The sequence below is a fragment of the Doryrhamphus excisus genome, chromosome 1 (assembly GCF_030265055.1).
Source record: "Doryrhamphus excisus isolate RoL2022-K1 chromosome 1, RoL_Dexc_1.0, whole genome shotgun sequence".
NCBI classification, from domain to species: Eukaryota; Metazoa; Chordata; class Actinopteri; order Syngnathiformes; family Syngnathidae; genus Doryrhamphus; species Doryrhamphus excisus.
The window spans coordinates 39,292,177-39,314,331 of record NC_080466.1 but is presented as its reverse complement, the minus strand read 5'-3'; the positions used below and the strand labels follow the sequence as shown (position 1 = coordinate 39,314,331).

Below are 22,155 nucleotides of genomic sequence, written 5' to 3'. Positions count from 1 at the left end.
ATAAATACAAAACAATACACAAAACAAATTTAAAGGTAATTGTAACTGTATTTTCTGGGTATCAGTATGATTTGATGGTCTACTTATTTACAATTATGTTGAGCAGTTTCACCTTTGTCCTGATGGTGGCGGTACGTTTCAACGAGGCGCTTTTGGTCAACACTAAACGACGAGAGGAAGAACTACGACTACTAGCATTTCTAGCTAGCTGTTTCTCTCGCTGGGTCTTTGTGCAGCCAAGATTAGACGGTCATCGAGACAACTTCACCAAGAAAAATACCAGTTTTTGAAAACTACCCTAAGCGACAGCGGGTATGTTATCCACCAAGCTGAATGTCACAGCTGTCCTTTTTTCTAAAACGTCCTGTGTTAGCATTTGACAGCGTCATGCTGTGGAGCCCTAAGTACAGTCTGACCTGAGTTCATGTTATTTACTGATACTGTTTATTCAGTCGTGTTTGCAGCTAATGTCGCGTTGACATTAGCTATGTTATATGTAGACCCCTCATTTGAGTTAAAAGAAGCTTCTTATAAGTCATGTTTTTTAGCTATCGGGGCTACACTGGTGGTGTAAGAGGGTGTGTTTTTCCACCTTGTGCTAACCACTGACCTACATGCTAGACAGAAGACTCCAAACATCAGTCTTTGTCCTGACAGTATAAGTACACTAAAACTAGTTTGTTAATGTATTTTAGCAGTGTTTAATACACCAACACGAAATGGATGACTACATTAAAATGCCACATCTTCGAATCTGTCAGTTTACCTAGGTCTTACATCCCAGAGCTTGACACCGAGCTGGTGGAGCAACACTGAAGCATCACTGGCCACTCTGTGACCCGAGCGAATAATGAGCTGCAGCTGAAGATGGGAGGTAGCGGCTCCAAATCCAAAGGATTTTGGCCTTTTTCTGGCTCGGGCGGCAGTGGTGATGAACAAGCCAAAGATGGAAATGAGCAGACGCTGGCGAGAGTACGAAGCTTCCCGGGGGCAACACCTTTTGTGTTTACCCGACGAAGGTAAATGGCTCTTTATGTCTAACATGTCGTATTTTCTCTGAAGATGTATACTATATTGGGTAATAGGAGCGTAAATGTGACTATAGGGGTGTTATGTTATGTCTAGAGGGCTCTAATAATGTTAAAAACACATTTGGAATTAAAAGTAACCAGGTGTTCTATGCCATAACTAAGAAAATATTGTGTTTACTAATATTGAATTCTACATGGAACCTCCAAAATGAAGGATTCCTGTAGCTGTAGTTTATAGCATTTTAGGATGTGTAGTGAAGCCTTTTTTTTTTTTAAACACGTGGTGGACTCATTTAGCTAGGGGTGGGTAAATTAGTAGATTGCGATGTGTTCATTTTTTCATTGTACTTTTCTTAAAATAGGTGACCTTTTGAAGTAAATACTACCTCTGTAGCAAACAGCAAGCTCAACAGAATCGCTCTTCATTCCCTTGAAATTGTTGCTCTTCATTCCCTTGAAATTGTTGCTATCAGTGCACCGGCCACGCCCACTGGGCTGATCAAGTAGGGGCTGACAGGGAGATTACCCCGAAAGAAGACATTTATTTTGCACACTGGGTGGCAGAGCAGGTGGTCCAGAACCCCGCTTCCTCCATCCCAGACACCGCCATGGCGGCCTTGTGCATATGGAGATGGACCACCAGCAGGGAATGACATGAAGGTGCTATGTAAAATCCAATGTACAGTATTTTATGATGAATTTTGCTCTGTATGAAATATACCTTTTTTTAAAAAGACTTGTATCCACTCCCTTTATACATTTCAGCCACAAAGTACTTTACCTGCTTTGTTTGTCTAACTCCCTTCACCGTGTCCATGCCCATCATTTTTCATAATATCACAGACCCCCAGTCGCTCTGGTGGTAGGCTCAGGAGGATCATGAAGCTGGCCAGAGGTTTAATGAGAAATCTGTACCCTACCTGCAAGACAAACACAGCTAAACCCTTCCAATCTGCTCCAATTTCCAAGCTCACCTTGTATTGGCCTCTCTCTCTCTCTCTCTCTCTCAGCTCTTTATACGTGGATGAAGATGGCGACCTGGCCCACGAGTTCTATGAAGAGACCATTGTGACAAAAAATGGGCGTAAGAAAGCCAAGCTGAGGAGGATTCAGAAGAACTTGACACCTCAGGTAAGGAGATAAGAGCAGCGACATAAGTTGGGTTTTCTTCCTCAACTCCATCATGGATGTCCACACCTTTTCCACCGAGGGACACATTAGGAGAAGTTAAAGGAAGCGGGGGCTATTTTCACCCTTTTTTTTTTGTAAATATTTTTTTAAACGTTTTATATGTATCTAAAGTAATGCTGTCAAAAATATCCCATTAACAAATGTCATTGTTACATTCACATTTGTGGTGTCATTACAGGGGAACTGCACCAAAAAAAGTGCAGTTCCCCTTTAAGGCCACAATAGCACATACAGTAAACCTCGGATATATCGGATTCAATTGTTCCCACTGGTTTTGTCCGATATAAGCGAAATCCGTTATATGCGTATACCGGAAAATGTCCGTTTTACGCATATATCGGATTTATATCCGGTATATGCGTAAATCGGATTTTATCCGTTATAAAAAGGCACTTCCTTGACTATGTTTCCAATGTACCTGGACGCGCAGGCAACGCTGCAAACGCTGCAAATGACGTCGTATAGCGGCCTGTCACGATTCGGCGAATCGGAGTGCCACGATGCGGCCATCCGATATATGCGAGGGAAATTTAATGGAAATGCATTGGAACGGGACTGGAGATTTTGTCCGAAATAGGCGAAATCCGTTATAAAAAATCCGATACATGCAATGAATTTTTATTGGAAATGCATTACAGAAAAATTGTTTTTTTATCTGTCCGTTGTGAGCGAATGTCCGATATATCCAAGGTTTACTGTACTAACACACGTGACCTTCACACCAACAGCCATGTAGCAACCTTTTAAAGCGCATACAGAAGTAGATACAGCTGTTGGATACGTCCAATTCAGCAACTTCCATCTTGTGGCGTTAATAAAAAAAAAAACAACATCATTTTCACTTGCCGCTAATTGGAGACCCGGGCGGTTATCAGCAATGATGAATCAAAGCAACACCTGCTCTTTGTGTCTCACAGGGAATTATAAAGCTGGACCACCCTTGCATCCACGTAGACTTCCCCGTTGTCCTCTGCGAAGCCTGACGACGTCCGAGCAGCGTTCTCAAGACCCAAACACGCCATGTCAAGCGCCGTCCCGCGGTTTAAAAAAAAAAGCTTGCAAAGCTGGAGACCGGACACTTGGAAATAACGCATCTCTTGATAGTATATCTCTGAAGAACAGCCGTGTTCAGGACGATGTCGTGTGAGCTGAGCATGTGACGTGTTGTTAGCGGTCAGAACACGTCATACGTAGATCACCGACAGAGGATGTAGGATGGCCGTCAGCTTGGGTGAACATATTCGGTTTACATGCTGTGTGTGTGTGTGTGTGTGTGTGCATGTAAGTGTGCTGTTGCAAACTCCTGACTTTGATTGCTGCAGTTTATTTCCAGGTATAGGATTCGCCAAGCTCATTGAAGGGATCGCTAGGAAGGTTTTAGATGCACACTTTATTTGGAATGTCGCCCATCATCCACAATCTTATGTGAAACATAAACACGCGTCTTTGTCTTTTCTTTTTGTGTTTTCCCTCACCTTTCCTTTTGTTATGCATGGAAAAAAGGATCAGATGAAGTGACAATCAGCGGCCCGCAGATGAAATGGAATTGCTTGAATGAGTTTGCCGTGCTGTCACACACTTCCGAGAGACGTCTGCACTGCAGTGAGACGTTGGTGTTTTCTTTGCTGCTGCTGCTGCTTCTGCAAATCATATTTCACATGTAATTTATTATAACTGTTTTGTAATTACACGTTAAAATGCCCTGCCGTGTCTCAGCCCTTCTTTTGCCCTTGAGGACGACAAAAAAACTCAATGCCAAACATTTAAACTGTTACTCGAACATCAGTTTGTCAACACGGAATCTTGCTCGTCTCCTCTGATGATTACATAATGGATCCCTCTGCAAAGGAAATTGCAACGTCCAGATATTTCCATCAGAGTAGGATTGTGCGTGCGTGTCATGGAGAGGAAAAGAACAGGAAAGGTCATTAGCGTCGTCTCCATGGGAAAATGCCTCGTGCAAAGCTCCCCGATATTGTTCTCTTTAAAGGATAAAGAGATGAAGAGAGCTGTGCCAAACTCCAACCCCTCTTTTATTGCTTATTCAAAAATCATTCTCAGTTATTTGTATTTGAGGCATTCTACCTCTGGCAACGTGTCCTCACACGAACACAACAATTACTTGAAGGGGATTATCTCCTCAATGCTGCAAAGCCATGAGTAGTAGCTGTAAAAACTTTAATGGGAATTTTGTGCAATGTCTACACATTTTTTAATAAGATGATGTATGACATGCTTAAGTTTGGTACAATACTATGAAGTATGAATGAGAATAGTCCTAATTCCATGCATGGTGCGAGGAGGTTTTGTACAAATATTATGAACTGGAGGTGGAGTCTACTGGATATTTAAATATGAGCCACAGGTGGAAGGAACTCTGAAGACCTTTTCCTCCTCCGATCAGGCAGCTGGTAAGATTCATGTTTTCATTATTATGCAAACGACATCCATAATGAGCTGAAAAATGACATATTGTCAAATAAAGTGATAGACCAGGGTCGGTATTTGTAAATTGCAATTATTTTAAGCATTTGATTTAAACAAAAAAAAAAACATGTTGGCGTTTAGTAAGTAGGAACAATTATTTTCCGTCACCGGAAGTTAGATATTCGGAATCAAATACTCAGCAGCCCCTGAGGACCATACTATTCGATGTGTCCTTAGGGGTGATTCGTGTATCGTAATATCGACTTTAGGTCTGATTTGTGCTACATGTGCATCAAAAAAATGCCCCTCTTTAAAATATTATATTTAACATGTTATACACGAAGTTTTATGGTCCATAAAAGCGTGAAATGGTGGTATAATTTCTAATAAGACCCCCTTTCCCCCTCCAGTTGAGACTGCCGAATGCTGTCTCTGTAAATGAAAGACGTTGTTCCTCTGGTCAGTTTCTCCTGCTGCGGTCTCTGCTTAGCGAGAGGAAATGTTTAAATAACGGCCAACATGGACTGAAAAAAAAAGTATGATGGCTGTTTGTCTCATGGCAGGACCGTGGAAAAGTCATTTATCAGACGGTGAGTAGAAGCAACTGAACAGGGTCAGAAACGAGGAACCCTCACTTTGAGCTAACTCAGCACATCTGGTCCGTTCATGTACACTAATGTCTCTGACATATATAATATATATGCTTTCAAATACATCCTCATTTTAAGCTGTTTTTAATCGAACTTTTACTGTTTTACCTTTTCTCAACTTCAAATGCATATGATGCGTTCACTGACAGTTTAAAGTGGTGCTTCTGTGAGAAAAACTGCCCGGAAAAAGTGTCACTAATGTCATTGATATCAGTATTTCTGTTACTTTATCACAACTACAGCTTTAAAAAAAAAAAAAAAAAAAAGAAGAAGTAGCCCTTATTGATCTGGAAAGAAAAGTGGAGTTGTTGTGTAAGGGCTGTATTGTTTTATTGATGTGAGCAAAGGTGAGTTCGGTATTTTATACTCTTTGCATGTAAACAGCTTATTTTCAAGTAGTAAAGTAGTAGTGCAAGAATGTGGTAAGTGTGGTAAGTTTATTCTGACAATATTATTAATTTATAACCGTTTTATTGATATTACTGTGTTGATTCTACTAGAATCTTAAAGGGTCCCTGACATGCTTCATCAACTCTGAGTAAAATGTTATGTATTGTTTGTAATTATCTTCTACATTGTTCAAGTTTTAAAAGTTTGTTAAATAAGCAAAAATTATATTTTAATGGCACCAGCCATGATAAAGTAGCTCGCACCTCAGCCTAATTTCCGGAAGTGACGTCATCGGGGTGAACCCTCTTAGCAAAAGCAAAGTAAACAAACGCTTCTCGAGGTAAGTTTGTCGATTTGGCTCAGTATATTTTTCATCCAAATAAGTCTTGTGAAAATGTTGTGTTGCTGCTGGATGTTCACAGTGTCCCTGTGATACTGTAAGTTTCTTTTCTTTTCTAAAAGATGCAGGGGTGTCAAACTCATGTCATGGAGGGCCGAGACACTCCAGTTTTCTTTCTAGCTCGTCACTAAAGGAGGTGATTTTAATGATCAACACTACCTTCAATTTGAGGGGGGGGGGGGGGGGGTGCTCATCAAAAGTTACTGCGCAACGAGAGCTAGCTCGTCATGGCTGACGCCATCTACTATAAATGACATTTTTGCTAATTCTCTTTCAAAAATTCAACCATTTAGAACAGGGGTCTCAAACACGCGGCCCGCGGGCCAAATGTGGCCCGCAGGACACTAGTTTGAGGCCCCCGCCTTGATATGAAAGTTTAATGTTAGTTTGATATGGATGCTGTATGGTATCATGTACCCAGAAAAAATTATTACGTTTGATTAATGTTCATGTTAAAGGTTAAATAACTGTTAATAGTTATCCTCCCTATCCGTGTGGAAGTGGTAAGTTTTTGGCTATTTAAGTTTAAAGGAAATAACTTGAAGGCTACCGTTTAGGTCGCTCGCTCTCTAGTTTGCGAGTTAGCATGTGTCTCAAGACCCTGCAGTTGCGCAATATGTTGTAAATAAAAATAGTATAATTGTGATTATAGTCGTGTTTTGTCATGTCTACAGGACTCTAATAATGCTTTAATTTTAGTCCATAGCGCATGAATACACCAACTCTGAACCCCGGACGGCACTTCCTGTCCATCCGCCACTCAGCTCTTCTAGCACAGGTCTTATTTACATCCTATTTCCTCTTCTTATGTCTACTATAGTGGCTAAGAGGAGTGTAAATGTGACTATAGGGTTGTTATTTAATGTCTAGGGGGCTCTAATCATGTTACAAACTACTTACTGCTGTGTCACTGGTGTCCTTAGTTGATAACGTACAGTATGGGAGTGTAAATGTGACTATAGGGTTGTTATTTCATGTCTAGGAGGCTCTAATCATGTTACAAACTACTTACTTCTGTGTCACTGGTGTCCTTAGTTGATAACGTACAGTATGGGAGTGTAAATGTGACTATAGGGTTGTTATTTCATGTCTAGGGGGCTCTAATCATGTTACAAACTACTTACTGCTGCGTCACTGGTGTCCTTAGTTGATAACGTACAGTATGGTAGTGTAAATGTGACTATAGGGTTGTTATTTCATGTCTAGGGGGCTCTAATCAGGTTGCAAACTACTTACTGCTGTGTCACTGGTGTCCTTAGTTGATAACGTACAGTATGTGGCCCAGGCGTGGCGCTTTGGTGGCGTGACGCCGCCCTAAAGGGGCAGACTGACTCTGATTGGTTGCATAATGCTTATGTTGCTTTCCGGCAGAGTCAGAGGAGCAAAGGTGAGCGTTGGCCATGGAGGCTGCCTGGCTGCACTGCTTTATTCTAACCGCGATAACGACACTGTCAAGTGTGTGTGTCACACATGCAAAGCAAACAAGATGGCCTTTATACTCCCAGACGCCGCTTCTTCTCGTTTGGAACGCACCTACTCAGGACTGCGCCCCGCGCCACGGAGTCACTTTACCTTTGGAGCAGTTTCACATGGTGGCCTCGCCCAACGAGGGCTTCACCCGGCAGAACCTCACCATCTTCTACAAGGAGCGCTTGGGCTTGTACCCGTACTACGAGCGGGACGGCACCGCGGTCCACGGTGGCCTCCCGCAGCTTGCCAGCCTCACGCAACACTATGAGAAGATGCCGGAAGACGTGGAGAGATACATACGTGACCCGGCCGCAAAAGGTTTGGCTGTCATCGACTGGGAAGAGTGGCGGCCATTGTGGATCAGGAATTGGGACTCCAAAGACATCTATCGGAGCAAATCCCGGGAGATGGTGCTGAAGAAGAACCCGACATGGACCCAGGAGCGAGCTACAAAGGTGGCCCAGCAGGAATTTGAGCTGTCGGCACGGAAATTCATGCTGGAGACTCTGAAACTGGCAAAGAGCCTGCGGCCCAATAATCTGTGGGGCTTCTACTTGTTTCCGGATTGCTACAACCACGACTACAGGAACGGGTTGAAGAACTACACGGGTCGCTGCCCCGCGCTGGAGACGGCCCGCAACGACCAGCTCAACTGGCTGTGGATGGAGTGCACGGCGCTCTATCCGTCCATATATATGGGATCTGTGCTGGGCTCCACCCAATATGGCCGCCTCTTTGTGCGCAACCGGGTGAAGGAGGCCATGCGCCTGGCATCTGTCGGCGATGGATTAGCACGCCCCGTTTTTGTCTACACCCGACCCACGTACATCAACGAGATGACCCTCCTCACTGAGGTTAGTCGGAAGTTGTAATTTGCCCTCAATGTGTCTTGTTGAAAGCAGTGGGAACATATTCCATTCCTAAAAATGGTTAGCATGTGTTTCCATTTTGCCCTTTTCAAATTTTACCTTCTTCAAAAATCTAAAGAAAAAGTAAAAGATGTAGTTTTTGCTAGTTGTGCTGGTCCAGGTAAGGCTCCCAGAGCTGACGTGTGTTTTCCAGACAGACCTGGTGTCCACCATCGGCGAGAGCGTGGCGTTGGGAGCGGCGGGCGTTATCTTCTGGGGGGACTCATCCTACTCCAGCGACAGCGGCTGCTCGGCCCTGAAAGGCTACCTCAGCGGGCCGCTGGGCCACTACCTGCTCAACGTGTCCACGGCGGCGGAGCGGTGCAGCCGTGCGCTCTGCCACCTCCACGGGCGCTGCAAGCGCAAGCGGGCGGACGACGCCGATGCGTACCTTCACCTCAGCCCGTCCACGCACAGCATCGGCCGCCAGAACGGCCGACTGAAAGTGAGCGGCGAGCTTGGCGAGGCCGAACTGGCGGCTTGGCGCCAACGCTTCCAGTGCCAGTGCTACAGCGGGTACCGGGGGGAGGCCTGCGCTCAGAGAGAGGCGGGGCAGAATAGAGCCTCCTCTGTTCTGGGAGCCTGGCCGCTTTGCGTCTTACTCCCGCTAGGGCTCCTCACGCTGCTACACTGAGGAAATGAAGAGATCCAAAATATTCACCGCCGGTGCCAAGCAACAACCGAACAAGAATAGTTTGGTTGTTTGGCATAAAACCATGATCAAAGAAGATAGTGCTGCAGATCCCATGCTGCTTACCCTAAAGCTGCTTCTGAACATCTCCAAGTGTTCAAATCGAATCAAAAAAGCTTCATGCTGGCCTCCACTTCAGCATATTTTATTTTATTGCTTACCAACTGGAGCTTTTCTACTTTAAATTGTGTTATATGCTGGATACAAGTGTGTCAAACATTGTCATTTTTAGGTTATATTATACCAAAAGATGATAAAATGATCACAAATCATCCATCTGGCTATGGAATTTAATCCAGTCGCATCAAGAAAACCAAAATAGTGTATGTTTTTTTTTTTTTATGAGATTTGTATTGCAGTCTGTGCTAATGTTTCTCCAGCTCATGACTGAACCTGCCTTCTTCCTGATGGTTTACACGCACCTTCCCTAATGGATGTTCTATTATAGCACAGCCTTCAGTTGCATAACAGTGTTTTATAAAAGCCTGTCTGCCTTTCACTTTTTTTTTTTTTTTAATCAGAAAAATTTATTCAGGGGCAAAATATGATCATCAAGTTCTTCCATATAGAGCTGGGAAAGGAAATCAAAAGAATGGATCATTGGAAATCCAAAAACACATCATGTGCTCCGTATTTTTGTATATCTCCGTACATCCATCATTTTAAATGCACCAACATCTGGTTGTAAGACTTAAAATTGCATCATCATTTCATTTATGTCAGAGTTCCTGCTAAAGCAACTGTGATGCGGCATCACCATATGCAGTACAACGATAGATAAGATTTCTATGTCATTATTGGTCGCTATCCGGGTCATTTATGTATACAGTAGGTTGCGTATGGTATTTATTCGATAAGCCAGCAGGCAAAAAGGGTGTTTGGCTAACAAGATGTTTGTAGAGGCCACCACACAGTAGAATGTTTACTATGCGGCCAACTTCATGACACTGTGCACTTTAACGCCGTTTTCAGTCACATGACGTTTGTACTGGGTACAGATACGGGCATATGTCATTACTTTTCTCTCTGCTGGTGTTTGATGACATGTTTTATATTCTCTCATCAGGTACTTTTTTTTTTTTACATTAAAGATCATTTGAATTTATGTTTGGACTTACTGCTCAAATGTGCATTGCAGTGTAAATTAATGACAATATATTGCCATTTTTTTTCTCAGCTATGACATATATTCTACCTTTTCAGTCCTGCATAAGAGTGGAATACAAGATATGTAGGATGATGATTTATCTATTTTATCAGTGATGCTAATGTCATTTTTCAACCCAGAATTACTATAAAATGAACCAAATGAATTATGATGAATATTTCACGTTAATGGAGATTTTAAAAAAAGGTTTATGTTTTTCAAGTGTGCACGGGTAGGGGCTACATGGCCTCAGGTCAAATGTCTGAAGGGGTACACCACTGTAAAAAGTTTGTTGTTCTGCATCAACATATTAGCATTAAAGTTCGCTACATCAGACATCTTTAAAGTATCGTAAGATTAGAATACATTTAATAACGTAAAGAAAAATAAAACAATTAAAAAAATAAACATCGAGGCTATATAGTATTAAACGTGCGTATTACCGAGGAGGTATTATTCAAGGGAAATGACGTCAGTGTCTGGCGGTTTGTTATGTGCATCTCGTAAATCAGTCCGACAAACAACAACGGTTTCCACATTAAGTATTCCTTACCTTTATCTCCAAGAGAAATTCACGTTTCCAAAACCAGTAGAGCCACTACGGGTCTACTGGTTTGTTCGGGTCTGTTAGAGCAGACTTTTCTTCTTAACGTCAATGTGCTCGCCACGAAACGAGTCGTTTGTGACAGCATTGAATGTCGGCATGCTAACGGAACCGTTTATCCTCGCCGCTGTCAGCATAGCGTAACAGTGAAGCTAGCCGACGTCAGAGCCTACGCTTCTCGTCCAAGAAGGAGCAGACACGAAAAAAAGAAGAGATGGCTATGAAGAAAACGTAATATTTGTCACTGTGAACTCGTCCTTCGGTGTCTTCTCTGTTACGGTATGTTGATAATCTGATTCTTGTAACTTATTTCCATCCTCGCAAATAACAGCAGCAGCGCTGTCTTAGCATGTCTGGCTACTGTTAGCATAAATTCTCGGTGCGGATTGACTAGTTTGACTGGTTTAGGAAGTTTATCTCTGTGTGACGTCGATTTTAATGTTGTATTATCGTATTAAAGCAGTCAAAAATACATCCAGTCACTACTTAATATTATGAGAATTATTGACGTTGCTGTTTACAGGGGTGCACAACTGCACTGCATCATATTGAGAGCTTTCCTTCCTCATCTGCCTTGTCTAGTTTGGGTATGAAATGTAACCAAAATATTCGACGCAGCTGTCAATATGACTCTTTTCTGCAGTTGCTGTTGAGTAAATGAATTTCCTGCGGAATCGTCTGGTGTTTCTGGGCGTGGTGTTGCTGGCCACGGTACTGCTGTACCTGCTGCTGCCGTCCATTCGTCACGGCACCAAGGAACCGTCCCGGAGCGCGCACAGACCGGGCCTCCTGGCCACATCACCCCCTCCGCTTCCCAACACCAACGTGTCCGTTCGGACCGGGCAGCTTCCCGGGGACCCTCCGCTTTTCTTTCGAGAGGCTCTACCCGTTGACTCAGCTGGACGTCAGATACTGCCCAGGTGACCGGAAGTGAACGTCTGTGAAGTCTGACGTGTTGCATGATCATGACATGTAAAGACCTGGTATGTGACTGCAGGTTGCAAGTGGTGCTTCTGCATGGCCAGGCTTTTACCTCTAAAACCTGGGAAGAGCTTGGCACCATGGCCCTCCTCGCAACCTCTGGATACCAGGCTTTAGCCTTGGACCTGCCAGGTACAGCTCACTGGAACACATTTCACTGATTTATATATTTAAACAATATTTGGTAAATGTCACAACTGTTGCAACAGGCTACGGTCATTCTCCCGACTCAGTGGCGCTGAAGAATGAGCAGAACCGAGTGGACCTGATCTCCAGGTTCATGGAGTCTTTGGGCGTGAGGTCGGCGGTGCTGGTGAGTCCTTCCATGAGTGGACACTACTCCATCCCTTTCCTCATGAAGAACGCTGCACAGCTACACGGCTTTGTTCCCATAGCGCCAGTCGGCACTCGCAGTTACACGCCACAGCAGTACCACGATGTTCAGGTAAGGAATTATTATTATTAATTTATTATTATTCATAATTATTATTATTAGGCACATGTGCCTTTTGATGAGGGACACTTGCAGAAAGGTATTAATGATGGAGCTATATTTTTATTATATGTATGGATGTAATTAAAACTTCCCCAAAATTGCAGGAAAAATATTCCATATTTATACTTTTTTTTACCTTATTTTATTTATAAAACTGTTATCAAAAATGAACTATTTAATATTTTATTTAATATTTATTTATATATATATATATATATATATTTATTGATATTTAATATTTTTTTATTATTTTTATTTTAAAATTATTTCTTTATCTTGTTTGAAAGAAAAATTATCATGAAAAACTCAATAGGAAAAAAAAACCAATAGACCAAAAATGTAATTTTCCCAAAGACTGGAAAAATATTAGATGTGATCTAACAATGAATAATATTTTGCAAATTTAATCTATATTCATTCAACAAAGCCAACAAGTCTAGAGAAACATTTCTATTATATTTTATTAAGTTTTACTAAGTCATAGAATTACAAGAATAAACTCAAAATCTCAAAGAAGTTGTATTTTTAAACATTAAAAACCAAGTGATAGAATTGTAGAAAAATACATATTATGTGAATTTTTTAAAAGACTAAAATTCATATTAAATCAAAGCATTCTAGAAGTAAAGAACTGCATACTTTTTTGTGAATGAAGTTGTGTTTTCACGGGTATAAAATTGTAAAAATGGAATATTAGGAGACAAATGTACATCATGTATCTGTGTATTATGCATGATGTATGATGCATGCATTAGGTGTATTTTAACCAGGAGAACCTCTTGAGTCACCCTTTAGGTGTTGGGTGTTTATGGTTAAACATTAGCCAGAATATTTACATTTTTTCCCCGACCCCAGACACCCACGCTGATTGTATTTGGGGCCCTGGACACGAACCTCGGCGCCCAGTCTCACAAGAACCTGGCCCAGCTGCCGCGTCACTCCGTGCTCAAGCTGGAAGGAGCTCGCCACGCGTGCTACATGGACAAACCTGGAGCCTTTCACCAAGGACTCATCGACTTCCTCGGCAAGCTCAAGTGAGATGAAGTGAGAAAAAGATGCAGTTTGCCTGGAAGGCTTCCCAGTGCAAAACAGCTCATGAAAACCAGATTGGGCATACTTTATTATTATTGTTATTTATTCGTCTTCATCATGTGTGCAATAAGCCTCCACTTGTGAGATTTCTGTCATGTCTCTGCATGCAAAAACAACAAAAAAGCATTACATTTGTTATCAGTGTTGCTGTCTTTGTAGGTGACATGGAGGTTGTAAATGTAGCAGTCCCACGTGCATGTGTGTGGGTGGGGTTTGGGGGGGTGGGGGGGCTTCTGGTAAATTGCCATTCCAGCTGAAAGGCAGCAAAGCTCACTCTATGCAACATGGGAAGGAAGTACTGTCTTATCCATCCGTCCATTTTCTATGCCGCTTATTCTCATGAGGGTCTACCCCAGCTGACTTGAGGCGAGGGGCGGGGTACATCCTGGACTGGACATAGACCCTAGTCGTCTCTGTCTCTTGACTGTGTGGTCAACATACTGACCACTCGTCCACCGTGCAACAACTACAGTATTATCTACATGAAAAAAACATGTTTATTTATATGATAATAAAGTAACATGTGATATCTGCTAGTCATAATGATGTGTAATTATTTTTTTAAATGAGAGACAATGTTGACATTTGCAGTGGTGACGATAGTGCTGGCATTCCTGACCATGCAGGGCCTGAAGGTAATGTTGTTGCCAAGGGCCCGGATTAATATTTTACACTCCAACAGTACTGTCTAACTAGTACTGACTACTCATTCTGCTGCTGTCAGCACAGACATTTTCACAGGAAGCGTCAAGCAAGGGCAACACTGTGTTGGACCTGTGTGTACACATTAATGAAGAATTTAAATTCTGATATTTTCTTGTGTATTTGTTTTTTGAAAGTGAAAATATCACACCAACTGAAGTTTAATGATTGTACTTCCTCCCTTGGAGTCCATTTCAAAATAATGTATATCTGTCATTGGGATAATATTTCAGATGTACTCTAATGTATGTATGTATACAAACATAATGTATAGTTAAAGTATGTATTGTCATGTCAGATGTTTTTAAAGTGTTCATTCACCGTCACTCGTACAATTTTATTTTAAAGAAGCGGAACGTAAGTGCTGCTTTTTGTGTCTGTTTTCAACGTCACATCCGGTTATTAACCCCGCCTCACAAAGTCAGCTGTTGGTAAAATAATTCATCATAACTGGGAAAAACGGAAACACCTAGAAGCCACTCTTTCGGCGTTTGCTAACCAGCTGTGACTCTGGTGGAATGGAGCAGTGTAAACACGCTCCAGTTTACATTGAGCAACAAGAAGCTCTATTTATTCTAAAATCAAAGTTAGGGACTGGAAAACCTGGAAGAATGTCCAGCGACGCTCCATGGAGGGTTTGGAAGTGGGGCTTGCTTGTTAGCTAGCTTGCTAGCTAGCTACTTAGTTTTGACATATACAAGAATGTATTCATGCACACTGATTGGGTGTAAGAAGGCGAATTAATATTATTTTCATGAAGTCTGACGCTGATATAAGCTTTCGCTGCTTTTCCATCGTCTTGATTTAAACTTTTATGTATTCATGCATCACACCATTTATATTCATACAATTGAAGGAAGTCATTTCAGCGACATGCACCGTTCACTTTCACTTCCAAAATGTGTGTGTGTATGTGGTGGTAGCTCGCGCTCAACACCAGGACCACCTCTTGGTCACGTGATGCAAACCTGAAACCCCAGCAAGAGTACAGTCGGCTTCATCATTATTTACCGTATTGAAAGTACAAGTATTTGAGCTATTACGGTAAATGTGTTGAAAGAACTGACGCGTAATCTGAAACCTGCTGGGTGTTATAATGGCGCTGCGAGGGGCAACACGTGACGCAAAGTAAACGTGAGGCTGTCTTTACCTGTGTTGAACCCGAGCGAAGACCACCTTTGAGCTCAGCTCGTCGTCGTCGTCGGCGGCGGTGGTGACAGACGACAGCCAAGACTACGCGGTGAGTATTTGTGTTTGCTTGGAAACAAGCAAGGAAGAGCGCCGAATCGTAAAACTCGAGCCGCTTTATTCAGTCGTTGACACAGCTAGCTTGTTTAGTAGCTTTAGCTTAGTACTGTATCTGGTAGTTTCCACCTAATGATATAATCTTTGCACTTCCGTAGTATGCCCTGTTTGGGTTTGGCCGCCATGATGGTGAGCAGAAAACATGTATTCTGCTGACACTGACCAGCCTTTAGTTTTGCCAGTAAGACCAGTAAGTCCAAAAGACCAGAGTTGTCATGTTTCCTAAAGACATGTGTACTAAAATGTTGTTGAGTTATAACACTGGTTGTGGAAAACCACACAATATTTGTTTCTCTGGTTGATTAGTTTAAGCTGCATAGCTAGCTACACTCTGTTCCATTCATTTCAGTGTTGACAGTTGACAGTCCTATTCATTTAGCATCCTTGGTTTGAACATTGTGTGTGTGTGTGTGTGTCATCAGGTGACCTCAACATGCTACCTGACAAAGAGGGCTCGGGCGTTGGAGGTGCGCGAATGTCACCCGAAGGAGAGGACCCCTCTGTCAGCCTGTTTCGAGAGTACCTCCGCATCAGGACGGTTCACCCGCAGCCAGACTATGGTAGGCAAAACACACAGGTTCATGTGGGGAAATATTCAAGTAAACTATTAAGACATTATTATTATTATCATACTCATTTTATTTGGGCAAACACTAGCTGTAGACAAGGTGTCACAAAGTCAACATGTTCAGTTGTGACATTTACTATTAAATGAACAATGTTACATTTTATTATTGTAGTTTCCCAGCAGGGGTGTCCAAACCTTCACCTTTTGGGTGAAGTTGCAGGATGAAGCTAACATATAATATATAACATATAATCTATAATCTTTACAGGTGAACTTCTCTGTCCATCATTCACAATCCTTATGTGAGACATGAACACACATTCTCTATTTTGTGCCTTCTAAAGATACAAAAGCCAACATGGCTCCATTTCCGTCATGTGATCTGCATATTACACATTTTTGTTATTATTCTTATGAACATTTTACGCCCAAGAACTGCATTACTGGCGTAGTGACACCTGGCTACTAGCAGGCGAGCAACTAGCTTGAACACACACTGTTCCATGTTGCTATGTTATCATCAATGTACCTGTTACTACTAGTTTTAGCTTTTTGAGCCCACCATCGCTAACCTTTTGTGTGTAGCATATGTTAAGCTATTTGAAGAACATGTTGACATCTTATCTTTGCACTTTATTTGACAAAAAAAAGTTAATAGTGTCATGTTTAATAATGTATGCATTTTAGTGTCAGCAGCAAATGAACTGCTGGCTGAAAAAAGCCCCCTAGTCTTACAGGAATACTTACAGGAATACTGTCTTAGTGTCAGTCAAAGTATTGGGCCAGATATAATATGACCCCGAATACACTTGTGTTTCGGTACCTTAGAGCGGGCCAAAATAAAAAAAAAAAAAAAGAAAAAAGAAAAAGAAAGAAAAAAAAAAGTAGGACCAAAATATAGCAGTTCCAAATAAGCCGCCCTCATGGTTGCATATGTTGTTTTGTTTTTATAATTATTTCTACCTATTTCTTATTTGTACTGAATTGTGTCGTCCTTGATTATTTTATGATTGGGATTTATGGCTTGCATTCCTTTGTTGGCAGGTGGACTTTGAGGTCTTTTTAGTTACCTATAAACCATGCCGTGGAGGGCAAAATGACTGCTTTGTTGACCCCGTTTGTGGCCTTTAAAAATGGTTAAGCGGACGTCCACTCTCAGGGTGTGTGAAGCTTGATTTATTGTTTTAAACATGGACTAATAAGCACTTTTTCCTCGTTTATGCTGGCACTGTTAGGGAACGATAAAGCCATGCCACACTGGTATCAGCCTTCTGGATGGAGAAGATAAATATGATATATCATATATATCATAAATAAAATATATCAACGTGTACCGTCGGTGTGGTGTACCAATGTACCAATTAAAATGGTGCACTAGTCATATTTCATATGTCAACACTGAACAACACTGCTGCTATGTCAGCTTTTGACATTTCCGATGTATAAAACGCCAAAGACCATCATGTGACCACTCGTTTTCAGACGCCGCTCTGAGATTCCTGGACAGAACTGCAGAGGAGCTGGCCCTGCCCATGAAGAAGATTGAGGTGTGTTTCTCTCATGCGACACCCAATCGTCCATGTACCAGCATGAAAGCTTGACCATCGGACGGATCACAATACGGCACATTCCAGCCTGCGTTTCTTTTGTCGTGGCTGTGGAGCAGGGCAAGGTATCTGGCAGCCTGTGGGCCCATAACTGGCCCATAAATGGCATCAAGACTTGCCCACAAGTTAAAAATAACAACATTCTTGTCATATAAAGGATCTTGGATTAGTGTTTATACAATCGGTCCTTTCAAATACCAGTTCTGGTCTGTCATATAGAAGATCTTTGACCAGCGTTTTAGCAGTAGGTTCTCAAAAATAGCACCGTGCTAGTGTCATTTTCGTGTCAATCTTCTAGCAGTGTTTTTGCGTCAGATCCTTAAAACCAGCAGTAAATATTACAGTACCTGCTAGATAAAAAAAAAACACAGCAAACCTCACACACACTCAACAGGGGCCCCAGAAGCATCCAAAAATGGCAAAAAAATGCCAGAGTTTGAGGGCGCTGATTTTTGACAAAAAACGTAAGGGGTTAGTATGTCGTTTTTTTCATTTTTTTCTACATGCACTTTTCTGGTAAAAAAAAAACAGGAAAAACCTCACACACACTCAACAGGGGTCCCAGAAGCATCCAAAATTGCATAAAATGCCAGAGTTTGAGGGCGCTAATTTTTGACAAAAAAATTGTCGTTTTTTTATCATTTTTTTCAACTTGCTTCTAATGAACTTTTCTGGTTAAAAAAAAAAACAGGGGAAACCTCACACACACACAACAGGGACCCCAGAAGCATCAAAAAATGGCATAAAATGCCAGAGTTTGAGGGTGCTAATTTTAAAAATACCTCCCATAACCCATCTTAAAAAAAAAAAAAAACGCTTCTATAACGCACGATTACCCATACTGTACAAGTGAGCAAATCAAGTGCTCCTTTTTCTCCTGCCTGTGACGTTAATGGCCTCTTGTAACCTCTCAAAACATTAAAATTTCCTCGGGAGACATTTTGCATGCTAATGCAAAACTCATAGAGCACACAAAACGGCTTCTTAGCCACCTGAAATGCCGACGCCACCACTTTTGAAAACTTTGCCAGAGACCTCCATGGCATCACAGCGGCCGCTCAGCACGCGTGCCCGATTACAGTGCACCTTGCTGGGCCACGCCAGGTGGCTCCCGCCCCCTTTTACTTGTCCTGATGGTAGTCACATGCTAGCTAGTTTCAAACAAAGCAGTGAATGTGAATATCATGCTGTTGCTCCTGTTTTTGTCAGGTCTGTCCGGGCCGTGTCGTGTCCATCATGACCTGGCACGGCACCGACCCCAACTTGAAATCCGTTTTACTCAACTCCCACACCGACGTGGTTCCCGTTTTCCAGGTACACACGATACTACATGTCCTGTTTTTTTCCCAACAATCCGGATGTGAACGATCGATCCCATTCTCTCTCCAGGAACACTGGAAATACGATGCCTTCAGTGCTTTCAAAGACGCGGACGGCAACATTTATGGCCGCGGATCACAGGACATGAAATGTGTGACAATACAGTGGGTATAAAGTGCCTTTATGACTCTCCTCACCGCAGGAACCTCGTGTGGTTAGAACATGTCGCCTCTTGAGCTGGAACACAACAGTTACAGACAATAGTCGTGCTGATAGTATTGTGATGGAATATTGACTTCCTGCAGTCACATGACTCGCCATCTTTCTCCAGGTACATCCAGGCGGTGAGACGACTGAAAGCCGAGGGGCGGCAAATGCTTCGCACGGTGCACTTGGTGTTTGTTCCTGGTAAGTTTGGTGTGAAAGTCAAGTGTGCTAGTTAAAGTGTGACGTTATTCATGAATACCGACCGCTGCGACATCATTGGTTAATAAATGATCATGTGGTCAAAGACAGCTCTCCGCTTTGCACGCCAAATGATGATTGAAGCTGCGTCTCTCCAATTGCTCCTCCTGTCTTTTGACAGATGAAGAGGTTGGAGGTCATCACGGCATGGAGACGTTTGTGGAGCATCCAGAGTTCCGGAAATTAAACATCGGCTTCGCCTTGGATGAAGGTAAATGACTAACCCGTGGCGGGGGTCGACAACGCAGGCTTCAACTCGTCAATAAATAACCTGGTCTGTTACCTTTTTTTTTTTTTTTTTTATTGCCGCCTCATTTAAATCCAATCTTAAATGGACACGCAATGGCGGTGATAAGTATTTCATCCCCTGCTGATGATGTCAGTTATTCCGGGGTTTCCCAAATATGGATTTGGAAAAACGTTGTCACTCGGAGAGTCCATCATTTTGAGGAAAAATGTTGAGTAAATGCCGAGAGCAGCTTCTCCCGCAGCTGGGGATGTCATCAAGTAAACACAGGAAGTAGAATTTACGCTAAGGTCATATAGTTAAAACATGGAAGTGAAATGAAATTGAGCCACCGGGAAGTAATGTCCAGTAATGGGTACGTCTCTTATTACGGTATGTCCACCATATTGGAGTGTAAAGGTGACTATAGGGCTGTTATTTCAAGTCTAGAGGGCTCTAATCATGTTCATTCATTCATTTTCTACCGCTTTTTTCCTCACGAGGGTCGCGGGGAGTGCTGGAGCCTATCCCAGCTGTCTTTGGGCGAGAGGCGGGGTACACCCTGGACTGGTGGCCAGCCAATCACAGGGCACATATAGACAAACAACCATTCACACTCACATTCATACCTATGGACAATTTGGAGTCGCTAATTAACCTAGCATGTTTTTGGAATGTGGGAGGAAACCGGAGTACCCGGAGAAAACCCACGCATGCACGGGGAGAACATGCAAACTCCACACAGAGATGGCAGAGGGTGGAATTGAACCCTGGTCTCCTAGCTGTGAGATCTGTGCGCTAACCACTAGACCACCGTGCCGCCCTCTAATCATGTTAATTAGAAGAAAAGGTTCTACTCACTTCTGGAACGAATGGCCATAAACGAACGTATGCTTTATTTGCTGTGTAGGTCTGGCCAACCCCAGCGATGCCTTCACTGTCTTTTATGGAGAAAGAAATCCCTGGTGTGAGTATCAGCGGTGCTCATGAGAAAAAAAAAAAAAACAACAAAAAAAGGCCGCTGATGTGGAATCGCTGTCCTCTCGCCAGGGATTACCATCCACTGCCCAGGAAGTCCCGGCCACGGCTCAAGGTTTGTGGAGAACACGGCCGCCGAGAAGTTGGTGAGTTTCTGTTGCGTTTTTGCGTGTCTGCGTTTATGGGAACGTTCCGGCGTAAAGGCGGTCCCTTTGTCTCCCTTCCAGCGCCACGTCATCAACTCTTTCCTGAATTTCAGAGAGAAGGAGAAACACAGGTTGGGCCCCAAAACATTGTCTTGGTGATGTGCTGCTGCAGAGCTTTTGTTTGATTGTGTTTACAATGTAACAATGCAAGGACCCCCGTTTGATTCCCTTGCCCCCCCCCCCCCCCCCCATACAATACACTGACAGCATGACATCCCAAATGAACGACCTTCATGTCTCCAAAAACATTGCCTTAAACCGCCGTGGCTGTAGGCAACCCCACTCATGTAGTTTTGATTGACAATTCCAGGCTAAATACCAGCCAGTGTTTGACTCTGGGGGATGTCACCACTATCAACATGACCATGGTCAAAGGGGGCGTGGCCTACAATGTCATCCCGGCTGAAATGGACGTCAGCTTTGACTTGAGGATCCCTCCTACCGTAAATCTACAGGTGTGTGTGTGTGTGTGTTTACGCACGTGTGTGTGTGCGTGTACTAATACAGACGTTGTGCCTATCCCATCAGGAGTTTGAGAAGCTGATCCAGCGATGGTGTAAGGAGGCGGGCGAGGATGTCACGTACAAGTTCGCTCAGGTTGGCCCTCGGCTCCCACTCGGGTGCGTCGTCGCCTCCGCCGCAAGTTGACTTGAAAGTTGTTTTTGTGCAGAAACACATGGACCAGAACATGACCTCCACAAAGGAGAGCGACCCCTGGTGGAGCGCCTTCAGTCAAGCCTGCGGGGAAATGTGAGTTTCCCACGACAACACAAGCCTTTGCTTTGCCGTCTCTCCTATGACTCCATGTGTGCCGTAGGGACATGACGTTGGAAAAGGAGATCTTTCCAGCCGCCACAGACAGCCGTTTCATCCGAGCCGTGAGTTTTTAATCACTTTGACTCTCTTGACCTTTTTTTGACTTGATGGATTTGTCCGCCCCGCCTCTTTTTCTAGGTGGGCATCCCGGCCATCGGTTTCTCCCCGATGAACCAGACGCCCATCCTGCTGCACGACCACAACGAGTACCTGAACGAGCGCGTCTTCCTGAAAGGCATCGACGTGTACGCCGAGCTCATACCGGCTCTGGCCAACGTCGCCGCGTCTCCGGATGAGGCCTAGGAACTCACCGAGCGTGAAGTAGCAACAAGCCTTTTTCAGCATTCTCAGGTCGTATGCACAAATAGCTCCAAGCTCAATCACCTTGGTTGCGTGCGTGTCTTCAAGGACGGCTCGTAGAAACACACGCTTCTTGAAATCAGCTTCTCACCTGCAGTTGAATAAAGATATTTGTCTCACACGG

The 22,155-nt window shown here is 43.1% G+C and overlaps 4 protein-coding genes across 5 annotated transcripts; all 4 read left to right on the top strand.

The window, feature by feature from the left end:
• Nucleotides 1-123: 123 nt before the first annotated feature.
• tusc2b (tumor suppressor 2, mitochondrial calcium regulator b) lies at nt 124-3,902 on the top strand. The gene is made up of 4 exons (XM_058065483.1): nt 124-312; nt 762-1,019; nt 2,042-2,162; nt 3,140-3,902. The coding sequence occupies exons 2-4, from the start codon at nt 868-870 to the stop codon at nt 3,203-3,205; spliced, it is 339 nt and encodes a 112-aa protein (XP_057921466.1). The 5' UTR covers nt 124-312; nt 762-867; the 3' UTR covers nt 3,206-3,902.
• Nucleotides 3,903-4,310: 408 nt separating this feature from the next.
• hyal2b (hyaluronidase 2b) lies at nt 4,311-10,725 on the top strand. 2 transcript variants are annotated; one of them, XM_058065477.1, is made up of 4 exons: nt 4,311-5,239; nt 6,789-6,867; nt 7,461-8,413; nt 8,622-10,725. In XM_058065477.1, the coding sequence occupies exons 3-4, from the start codon at nt 7,490-7,492 to the stop codon at nt 9,099-9,101; spliced, it is 1,404 nt and encodes a 467-aa protein (XP_057921460.1). In that variant the 5' UTR covers nt 4,311-5,239; nt 6,789-6,867; nt 7,461-7,489; the 3' UTR covers nt 9,102-10,725. The 2 variants fall into 2 exon arrangements, with proteins under 2 accessions (XP_057921460.1, XP_057921459.1); XM_058065476.1 differs by lacking the exon at nt 6,789-6,867.
• Nucleotides 10,726-10,897: 172 nt separating this feature from the next.
• abhd14a (abhydrolase domain containing 14A) lies at nt 10,898-14,506 on the top strand. The gene is made up of 5 exons (XM_058065481.1): nt 10,898-11,188; nt 11,553-11,829; nt 11,907-12,022; nt 12,100-12,335; nt 13,242-14,506. Exons 2-5 carry the CDS (start codon nt 11,567-11,569, stop codon nt 13,422-13,424), a joined length of 798 nt encoding a protein of 265 aa, XP_057921464.1. The 5' UTR covers nt 10,898-11,188; nt 11,553-11,566; the 3' UTR covers nt 13,425-14,506.
• A 116-nt stretch (nt 14,507-14,622) lies between these two features.
• On the top strand, nt 14,623-22,152 carry LOC131123597 (aminoacylase-1-like). The gene is made up of 15 exons (XM_058065478.1): nt 14,623-15,420; nt 15,908-16,045; nt 17,536-17,600; nt 18,870-18,974; nt 19,050-19,144; nt 19,312-19,388; nt 19,567-19,656; nt 20,582-20,638; nt 20,722-20,795; nt 20,877-20,926; nt 21,166-21,310; nt 21,384-21,452; nt 21,526-21,605; nt 21,673-21,733; nt 21,810-22,152. The coding sequence occupies exons 2-15, from the start codon at nt 15,919-15,921 to the stop codon at nt 21,972-21,974; spliced, it is 1,260 nt and encodes a 419-aa protein (XP_057921461.1). The 5' UTR covers nt 14,623-15,420; nt 15,908-15,918; the 3' UTR covers nt 21,975-22,152.
• Nucleotides 22,153-22,155: the final 3 nt, after the last annotated feature.